Source organism: Cupressus sempervirens, chromosome 5 (assembly GCF_028749045.1).
Source record: "Cupressus sempervirens isolate cs-2001-9-10 chromosome 5, ASM2874904v1, whole genome shotgun sequence".
NCBI classification, from domain to species: domain Eukaryota; kingdom Viridiplantae; phylum Streptophyta; class Pinopsida; order Cupressales; family Cupressaceae; genus Cupressus; species Cupressus sempervirens.
In genome coordinates this window covers 299517143-299527881 of record NC_143122.1, presented here as the reverse complement: position 1 = coordinate 299527881, position 10739 = coordinate 299517143, and the positions used below count along the sequence as shown (strand labels likewise).

Here is a 10739-nt window from a genome sequence, read left to right as displayed (position 1 = left end):
AGAGGGCATGCGATGTAAAGCACATTGCCCGTTTTGAGCTCATAAAATACAACAGTTATTACACAGATAACGAGACAGTTTATGTAGCCTTAACATTAATACATCAAAGTAAATCAGAATAAACTTAAATTAAATTAAAAGGAAGCCATACAAATATGATAGAAAATTTCTTGACAGCATGAAGCTGCAAATTCTATTCAATTTCTTGGAATTTTCTTCCAAGAAAAGCAAAGTCCAAGGTCATCACTCTTCCAACAATTTTGCCCATGGAAATAAAAACCTTTTATTAAATTGTGTTATCTTAGCACAATGAAATTTGAGTTTTAAAATGGATAAAGAATCGCCAATATGGGACATCAAAAAACATTGTCGAATGCATAAGTTTATTTTCCATGGAACCTGTCTACGCATGAATGACCCTAGGTTTCTCTTAAATAGGGATATAATCCACTTGCTGGAGATGATTTTGTCCAAAAACATACACGTTACAACTTTTAATGGATCCTCAAAAGTGGTTGTTAATCATTTCATTGGCAAAACTACCAACAATTTGCAAGCACTAAATGCAATGGAAAATTTCAGACACTAGTATGGGACCACAAGCCTTTGTTTAGCCACTAAGGTTCATTGGATATTGTGAATCCATCAGCAATAGAAATTTGACTTCCTTCCCTGATGGCTTTTCTTTTTCATAAGATTCATGAAGACAACTAGATTTAATTGGGTCTCCTTATGCATAAGATTCATGAACACACCTAGATTTAAATGTGGGAAAAAATGCTCAAATGATTGGTGATAGTTTCATATGGATTATTTATGTTATTCATGTTAAGAAGTGGATGCATCTATAAGAACTAAACATGGACATTTCTCTTGGAATTGGATTGAAAGGGAGAATTTTTTTTATACTTCAATTCTAAACTCGGTAGAAATATAAGCTTAATTTTGTTTTTATAATTTTAAAATAAATATTTTACTTCAGTCCAATTAAAAACTAATAGATTGATAGAGTTTAAAATTATTATTATTATTTGTAAGTTGTTTTAATGAATATGTTGTAAGTTTAGTTTAAGATTTAGAAAATAATGTTTTAATAAAATTAGATTATATATTTGTAAATTTTTTGATAGATTATATTTTTATTTGAAAACTAAATATTTAAATATCATTTTTAGTATTAGATACGTGGATTGAATTGGCTTTGTTCTTAGTATTATTTAATTAATATACCTATTTTAATATATTTTCTTAAACATAGATTTTTAAAAACAAATTGCTTAAGTTTTAAATATTAATTCTCCAATTCAGATTCACCAATTACATTAATAAAATTTTCTAATTTCTCCATAATTAAAACAATTAATTTTCACCTTAAGTTCTTTTCTCTTTCCTTTGTTAGGATTTAGACTTATGTCTTGTCTCCTATAGTTTACTTTATTTATTTATGCCTTGAAAGGGATTCTGTGGATATTCCTTTGATTATTTTATTGGTCTGTAATAAACCTAGGACTATTTTTTGCATTCTCATACAAAATTCAGAGAGATGTTTGTGCACCTACAGGATTAAAGTTTTAGTGGTGAGTTTCTATCATAAGGTTATTAGATTTATTTTCTCTATTCAAATCATAATTTTGACGATTAGTTTGGTATCATTAGCTACCATTCTAAGGAGTATGCCAAGGTTGACAATGCTATTAAACTTACTTGAAAACATTGGAATAAAAACTTGCATCATAAAGTTTGTTCGTACAAGTGACTTGCTAAGATACATCATTTTAATCTATTATATTTGAAATAAGATCCATTTAAACACATCTCTACTAGAACAATCTTTATAGTGAAACTTAAAATAAATTTACTTATCAAACCTATTGACATAATGGAGCCCCTTCTCATGAGCAATCATAATTGAATGCATTTCCCATCTATGACTCCAGAATGAACATGACTCAAACAATTGCTAATATTTCCTATGAGGGTTAAAATATATCAAAAACCAATACTAGTTTTAAAAGCTCTACACAGAAAGACTGTGTCAAAGGAAACTGTAATAGAAATAAGCATTTACCTTAATAAATATACATTTGACAACAATGTCATGCCTGAGCATATTTAATAAGTAATTGAAAAGAAGCTTGATATCTGTATAAATAAATAAAATCCAGAGAGAATACTAGTATAAGCAAAAAGAGTTGAGTCTATCAGATTATAGACTCGTGAATCTTTGAAATTGTATAACGAAGCCGGGGTATATAAGCATCCTCTATGGGAGATGAAAACTTTGAAAATGCTTCCAACCAAGGAGAACAGATTTATTAGAAGCCCATTGATGTATATTTCGTCCAATTTCAAGGGCGCATTCAAATTAAACTGTGACATTTTAATTCTTTACCCCCTAAAATTCCTTCAACATTATTCATAGTTAGTCACTCTGACTGACATTAGCTCAAAGCGACAGATGTAAAAGATAGGATCTCCACAAATCTTCATTCTCTAATACCAGTACATTTTCCTTGAAAGCCTTAGATTTTCTTTTAGCCCCTTATTTTAAAGCTAATTCTCTTATTTCCAGGCCGACATGCTATCACTATTGGACATATTGGTGCGCAAGAAAAAGGTAATAGTGAAAGATAGATTGGTTATGATGCAATTAGTTTACTTAACATCACATTATCTGATAATTAATGAATCATCTTTTTAATGAACGATGTTACAGAAACTGAAGAACAGTGGTTTTTCTCGTTTGTTTTTCCTTTGCCATTATGTCAGCATTTTTTTTGGCATATACTCATAATGCGGTTAGCTAATTTTAATGGTTCTGTTATGGTTCCATCTGTTTCAAAGTTAGCTTATGGCTGTAACATATCTCATTACTTTATTTGTGAGGATCTCAAAATACATGGTTGCTTTGATAAATGGAATGTTTTTCTGGGTGTTAATATCCATGTAATGATCTATAACTTAATTCTACAGCCTCCTAATTCAAATCAATTTCCGTTGATCTTTAATCTCTATCAAATTTCATTACTTCTGCCTCAGTTGAAGGAATTTGAAGCTTAGATATTTAGATGTTTTTCAAACAGTAAAGTAAGACTTAAAGTTGAATTCATCAATTTTTTTAGAGTCCAAGAAATTTGTTACTTGTGAATTCTGAATTTGATTTCTATGTGAAGATATTTCCATCAACCTTTCAACCTGCACTCTAACCCATCATCAAAATGATAAAGGACATAGAAAACAACCAAAGTAGTAAGATCCAGAACCTCCATAAAGTCTTTCATAAAAACTATATTTTGTATTTGAAATAGTGGTTCATAGAAATGATTACACTCCTAATGAAGAAAGAACATGTGTTCTTCAATGAAGAAAATAGATGGCAATAGTACTTGCAGAGAGGTGGCAACGACTAGCTGACTTTTATTTACATTGCGTGATAGGTGTACATGAAGAAGAAGAATGCCATCATTTTGTTCCAAATTGAATATATTAAAAAAAATAGCATGAATGACCGAAGGGATTTCTGAGTAAAAACAATATGAAGAATCAAACAAACTCAAATGATAAAAACTAATGAAACATCAAATCAGATTAGAAAATCATAGAATATGGGTTGAAAAGTGCTTCTCATTACTTTACAAGTGACATGTTATCCAACACTCGTCTATCCCACCCAAACTCAAGATGGCATTTGTCAAGTCATTCCAGTTTAGGACGTTTTTCTTTTTGCAATGGCACCCGGGCAAATTATTTTTGTTTGAATGCTTAAAAAATGTAAAATGAGACGAATCAAACATAATCTCCCTACAACTGTATAAAAGGGACATAAACTAAAAACTATCTAAATTAAGACAAATCAAACATATCCTCCCTACAACTGCCTCAGCCAATATAAAGACATTTTGATCATCTAATATATGTTACTGAAAAAGTTATGTGAATAGTTCCCATGACGCTTTGAACTTGTTCCCCACGAAAAGCCTACAGAAATCAAATGCTAAGATTAATCACCCAAAACAAAAAAGAAAAAAGAAAGAAGCAAGCCCTAAGAATGAGAATATCTGGATTAATCTGGAAATGATGCAGTGGCTTTAAGGCCCTCATCAATTTCAATATCCTCCTTCTTGGGCACAACCATTTCCTCAAGAAACAAAATCACACTAACCCTAGTCATTCCGTAAGGGAAGAAAACGAAAAGAATAATACCTGCACTATAATCTATTTCAGCAAAACCACATTAAAAAGCCAAGACCTTGGGTTAGCAGAGCAACCAAAATATCCTCAACATACTACTCAGTACAATTCTTTTTCTTCAGTTTGAAACAGAGCAATTACAACTTAGAAAATAAGTTGAAGAAATCTGAAACTGCACAGGGAAAAACTAAGTTCAAACAACTCGAAAAAGTTTATTTTTTTTCCTAGAGAATTGTTTGAACCAATTTTTTGACCAAAAATTGTAGTTAGACCAGAAAACTTTGGCAAAAAACCATCACCAAAAATCTCCACAAGAACATAATCTATCATTAAAATGATGGAAACAATTTATATCCCTAACAATAATCTCTCTTCTAACTATCTCAGACATCAATTTGGTGGCAGTGCGATAGTCGCCACAAACACAGTGGTTGTGGGAACAGTTGCACCTTTGACAAAATTAACTTTTATCTAACAGATTTTTCTATTTATATATTACTTGGAGTGACTAAACAACATAATTCATAAATTTTAACTTTTAAAAATACTTGTGTTTGAAACTTGCTGCTCGATTCAAAATATTTTGGTTATACTTTACGTTCCACTGCTGCTACTGATTATGATCAGATTCTAAGAATATTGGCTGTTGATATACACTAATGTAATAAATAGTTGACATGCACCACTATTGAAACATGAACAAAAAAAGCTGACTAATGTCAAGTCCAGAAAATGGGGTTTGTTGAAGATATCTGGAGAGCATGAGTCCGGGGGAAGAAAGGAAGGGAGTTGGCATAAGCAGAATAAACATTTGAGTGTAGAGGGTTCTGACTCTTCTCCTCAGAACTTGAGTCCAAAGACATTACAGCCATTGCCATAACTATGATTTCTTTTATAGGCAAAATTTTGATTCTTAACCTTTGAAGAGAAAGAGAGTATTGGCAAAAGACACAAAACAACAACAAAAATCCAATTGCTAGGATGAATATTCTGCAGACGAAATAAATAAATAAATTTCTCATTGTTCATAAAGAAAATATGAATAAAAAATGTTCCCAAAAGAAGCTTTCAACATTCTGGATAAGATTATGGAAAACAATTTGTGCTGCACAAGTGCAGGTATTCATTCATGAAAAGTAAACAAAATACCTTAAACCAGACGCAACCCAATGAGTTAAATCTTTTTCTAAAAAATACCCACCTAGCAAAATTCATGACAACTAGCTTTGAATGCTATCGAATCCTGAAAATGTGATGGATTCTCAGGTATACATTTAACCCCCCAGCATATCAAAAAATTCTTAACATATTAATAAATATATTTTTAAAACTCAATAGCACCCAGAACTTATAGCCAAATGAAAATCAAAACATCTTAATTAAATGCTTCAAAGCCCTTTGCCCACAAAACCCTCCTAAAAATACTCTTACAACAGAAAAAATTCTCACACAGAGTCAGACTACAATTTCAGAGAAACTTATTCTAAGATTGCAGCCACAACCATGTTTCAGACAACTCATTCTAAAACAGAACAATAATTGTGCATTTAAAAAGTCGAATTAAAATTTACCTATATAAAAAACTTCTCCAGAGATCTGACCACCCACTGACAGATGTTTCAGACTTGAAAATGAACCCTAAATAGAAATCCCCTCGTATTTTGCCAAACACAAAAACCCCAAATTCAACAAAAGATGTGAAAATACAATAGCAAAGACCCTTAAAAAGCATAGACAGAAAAAACCATTTCAAATTATCTCTAGTGTCAGCATAAAATCACCCTACCGACTAGTTTTCGAGCTTCCCACCCCAACAAATACAAACAACCAATTTTGAAAGAACCAGACAATAGAAACAACTACCAGATCAAGCAATCTCCACGTTGTCCTCGGAAACTAGCAAAGGGGAATTAAAGCTACTTCCAGCATTTAATCCTAAACTCTGCATCCAACGAAGCCAACTGCAGGTTTGAATGCAAGAATGAATACAAATACGGACATAATTAATATTGAGTCGTGTGACCACCAACTGGGCCGCACATTTTTCCCCTCCACATTTTTCTCGCTTTTGATTTTTATTATTATTATTAGATTTTTCTTTCCTAGAAAATTAATTAAACCACTGGTAAAATAGAATGCACCAATAGAAAAAGAAAGAAATTCATAATGATGTCAAAAATAAAAATGTTAAACACTCTCAACTATAGATATATTATTCTATTCTAAGTTTTGAAAGAAGATTAATCATTTATATTTCATACGAAAACATTAGTCTCTGCCTTTTAAAAGACAGGGACTAATAACACAACAGAACATGATTAATTATCAAAGTCACAAATCAAAATCAGAATTAGTCTCAATAAATACAAGTCTTAAGTTTAACAGTTTGCTTCCAACAATTTTCTTAAATCTTTTGTCGTTTCACACTCGGTCTCCCATTCCCATATGACCGACTATAGCCCAGAGTTGAGTTAGAAATTCACCTCCTACAGCAAGCCTCTCTGCGTGCGTGGAAGCTGAGTTTATCATAGCATAAGATATTATTAGTCCACCCCAGTAATCTCTGATTACTTCCCACCTTTGCTCCTCTGGCTTTTCCAGCAGCTGGCGAGCTAGTTCTGCACCTTTTCCAAATGTAGAATCGCTATCATGGTCGACTGTCATTATTCCCTTGTAGCTATTGTCTGTACGACGACCAATCTCGTCGTGAACTTCCATGTGCAGCACATTTGCGATTTCTGGATGGACAGGGAGAAGCTTGGGTGTGGAGACCATAAGATACGCGCAGTATCTGGACAACGTTCCGCTTATACTAACATTCCTCTTAATTACTTCCTCATTCTGCGTACTTGAACTGGGCTCTGCCTCTCTCTGCATCTCACAGATTGTGGTCGCTATATGCCAATATAGAAGTTCACGCTCTGCATCCCGCTCTGCAGTCCATCTCAAATCTTCGCAGTTGTTTTCTTTCAAACTCATATCATGATAGGATGTCAATCTGTTCCTACAGATTTCCACATCTTCATTTCCTGCCGGGCATATCTGTTGAAGTTGTTCAACAAAATATGTTTTCAAATCAATTCCGACAGAGATTGGGTGGGTGTAGAAGGCCGTAACAAAGCCGGTGAGATGGAGAAATCTTGTGAGATTCCAAACCCAAGGAGAGATGTGTGAGCAGGTGTGGATAATAGAGTATTGTGATATCTGGTTCTTCCAGTATGTACCTGGGCAGCGCATGCGGAACCAGTTGGATATATGAATAGCAAACTGCATTAGCTTGGCCATATATAAATCCATTCGTTTCCCTCCACGAGAATGCTGAATGCCTGCGCAGATTAACCACACCATGGTCCAATCCGAAGCCCAAATTCTGAAGAATTGTACAATCTCTAGAACAAATGCAACAGAAAGGAGCACATAAGCTACCGTGCGTTGTGCAGAAAGAGTTTCTTCCACCATTCTGATGTGTGATCTGAATTCACTGTAAAACAGAAAACCAGTTATTCCCAGCAGACAAATGTTGACCAAGCGCATTACTGTGCCAACCTTACTGAACGCCGTACCACTTGACTTGGAGAACAAAAAGTCGTACAGAAATTTTAGCTCCGCCTCCACGACTGTAAATATCTTCTCTGGGGAAGGGATGTGAGATAATTCTTGGTTAAACAAGAACTCTCTAGTTGTGTTGAAACATCTTTCTTGAAGATACAGATCTACACATCTGCGCTTAATCATTTTGAATAAAGCATGAGACAAGCAGAGCAGGTAGCTCTCTCTGGAAAATTGAGGCACAGAATTCCAAACATCATTAATGGTTACCAGCTGATCAGTCCTCCTCGACCTTGTCCACTGCTTCAGTCCCACGACTAGATAATGAGATGGTTCCTCATGCATTACATCAGCCATATAGATGTTAATGGGATTAGCAGTGTTCACAATCTGCGAGAAACTGGAGGATCTCAAGGCCATGGTCCTTTCAGCGTACTTGGAGGCTCCAACAGTTAACAGAAGCAGCGCCGTGGCTAGCATTTGCCCTCTTAATTCAGATGAATAGACAACGTAAACCGCCACTGAGACCTGGAACAACATGTTGAGCAGATGTCTTAACCATAGCTCATTGTCTTGGCTGGAATATGCTGTGATGGTGTCAGGTCCACCCAAATGCGAGAGCAATATGGGAGCCCATATTCCGAAAACTGAATAACGTTGATTGTGCGCCATGGCACCGAGTGCATAGATGGCCACAGCGTCCGCAGACATGTAAGCCAACCAGATAACCAAGAGTAATGCCGAATTTGAAGTGCGGAATCTGAAAGCACCGCCTAAAGCGAGGAGGAGTTGCAGCATCATGCTCAACAAAACTGCGCAGTTGATCATCCAATCCACTGAAACCCTCGATGCAAGATCTGCTATGCTGTGTTGCACAGAACTCCTCCATTGCACGTCCTGCTTCACCTCCATCTCCTTTTTCAACTCCCAAAGACTCCTCCAAATTGGACGCGATTCACAATCCAACCTACGCTGGAGCAAGTTTTATCTCTTTTAAGAAATTGGGTCTAGATTAGATTTTCGTTATGAAGTATACTCACCAATTTGACACGCATTTTTAAAAAGTAATTGTTCTTATCAATCTAGGTTCAATTAACTTTCTTTAACACACACATATATATATATATATATATTTGGGTAAAGTGTGCCAGGTCACATATATTAGTAAGTCAGAGTGGAACTTAAGACTTCTTATACGGATGCCACCCAAGCTCATCATAATAAATTTGCTGTTTTTTCGGTGAACTTCTATAGATGAGTGCTCTTTGTAGAATTCGTAGAGTGCAAAGTGGTATGATCTTCGGATACCCACCACCAAGAAGCCCCAATAGCCACACACCCAAAAACTAGTACTTTTGCACCAATAGACCAATTAGCATCCAAGACTACATGTGTGGGTAATTGTTCTTATCAATCTAGGTTAAATCAACTTTATATATCTTTAAATCTTTAACTTTAATGGTATAAATCTTTAACTTAAATGGTATATATATATTTTTGGGTAAGTCAGAGTGGAACTTAAGACTTCCTGTACGGACGCCACCTAAGCTCATCATAATAAATTTGCTGTTTTTTTCGGTGAACTTCTATAGATGAGTGCTCTTTGTAGAATTCGTAGAGTGCAAAGTGGTATGATCGTCGGATACCCACCACCAAGAAGCCCCAATAGCCACACACCCAAAAACTAGTACTTTTGCACCGATAGACCAATTAGCATCCAAGACTACATGTGTGGGTAATTGTTCTTATCAATCTAGGTTAAATCAACTTTATATATCTTTAAATCTTTAACTTTAATGGTATAAATCTTTAACTTAAATGGTATGTATATATATTTTTGGGTAAGTCAGAGTGGAACTTAAGACTTCCTATACGAATGCCACCCAAGCTCATCATAATAAATTTGCTGTTTTTTTCGGTGAACTTCTATAGATGAGTGCTCTTTGTAGAATTCGTAGAGTGCAAAGTGGTATGATTGTCAGATAACCACCACCAAGAAGCCCCAATAGCCATACACCCAAAAACTAGTACTTTTGCACCAATAGACCAATTAACATGCAAGACTACATGTGTGGGTAATTGTTCTTATCAATCTAGGTTAAATCAACTTTATATATCTTTAAATCTTTAACTTTAATGGCATAAATCTTTAACTTAAATGGTATATATATATATATTTTTGGGTAAGTCAGAGTGGAACTTAAGACTTCCTATATGGATGCCACCCAAGCTCATCATAATAAATTTGTTATTTTTTTCAGTGAACTTCTATAGATGAGTGCTCTTTGTAGAATTCGTAGAGTGCAAAGTGGTATGATCATCGGATACCCACCACCAAGAAGCCCCAATAGCCATACACCCAAAAACTAGTACTTTTGCACCAATAGACCAATTAGCATCCAAGACTACATGTGTGGGTAATTGTTCTTATCAATCTAGGTTAAATCAACTTTATATATCTTTAAATCTTTAACTTTAATGGCATAAATCTTTAACTTAAATGGTATATATATATATATATATTTGGGTAAGTCAGAGTGGAACTTAAGACTTCCTATACGGACGCCACCCAAGCTCATCATAATAAATTTGCTATTTTTTTCGGTGAACTTCTATAGATGAGTGCTCTTTGTAGAATTCGTAGAGTGCAAAGTGGTATGATCGTCGGATACCCACCACCAAGAAGCCCCAACAGCCACACACCCAAAAACTAGTACTTTTGCACCGATAGACCAATTAGCATCCAAGACTACATGTGTGGGTAATTGTTCTTATCAATCTAGGTTAAATCAACTTTATATATCTTTAAATCTTTAACTTTAATGGTATAAATCTTTAACTTAAATGGTATGTATATATATTTTTGGGTAAGTTAGAGTGGAACTTAAGACTTCCTATACGAATGCCACCCAAGCTTATCATAATAAATTTGCTATTTTTTTCAATGAACTTCTATAGATGAGTGCTCTTTGTAGAATTCGTAGAGTGCAAAGTGGTAT

General features: G+C 34.5%; 1 protein-coding gene across 1 annotated transcript; it reads right to left on the bottom strand.

Annotated features, from left to right (window-relative positions):
* Nucleotides 1-6058: 6058 nt before the first annotated feature.
* Nucleotides 6059-8652, bottom strand: LOC149555764 (uncharacterized). Its single transcript, XM_089829518.1, has 2 exons — nucleotides 6617-8652; nucleotides 6059-6152 (listed from the first exon to the last, which is right to left on the bottom strand). Exons 1-2 carry the CDS (start codon nucleotides 8650-8652, stop codon nucleotides 6059-6061), a joined length of 2130 nt encoding a protein of 709 aa, XP_089685644.1.
* Between the last annotated feature and the right edge of the window lie 2087 nt (nucleotides 8653-10739).

What these genes read in the sequence shown, in the direction of transcription:
- LOC149555764 (XM_089829518.1), bottom strand. Translation starts at nt 8,652, where the DNA reads ATGGAGGTGAAGCAGGACGTGCAATGGAGGAGTTCTGTGCAACACAGC. An exon ending in ATGGGAATGGGAGACCGAGT is followed by an intron (nt 6,153 to 6,616) that starts GTGAAACGACAA and finishes TCAAACCTGCAG; the next exon opens with TTGGCTTCGTTGGATGCAGA.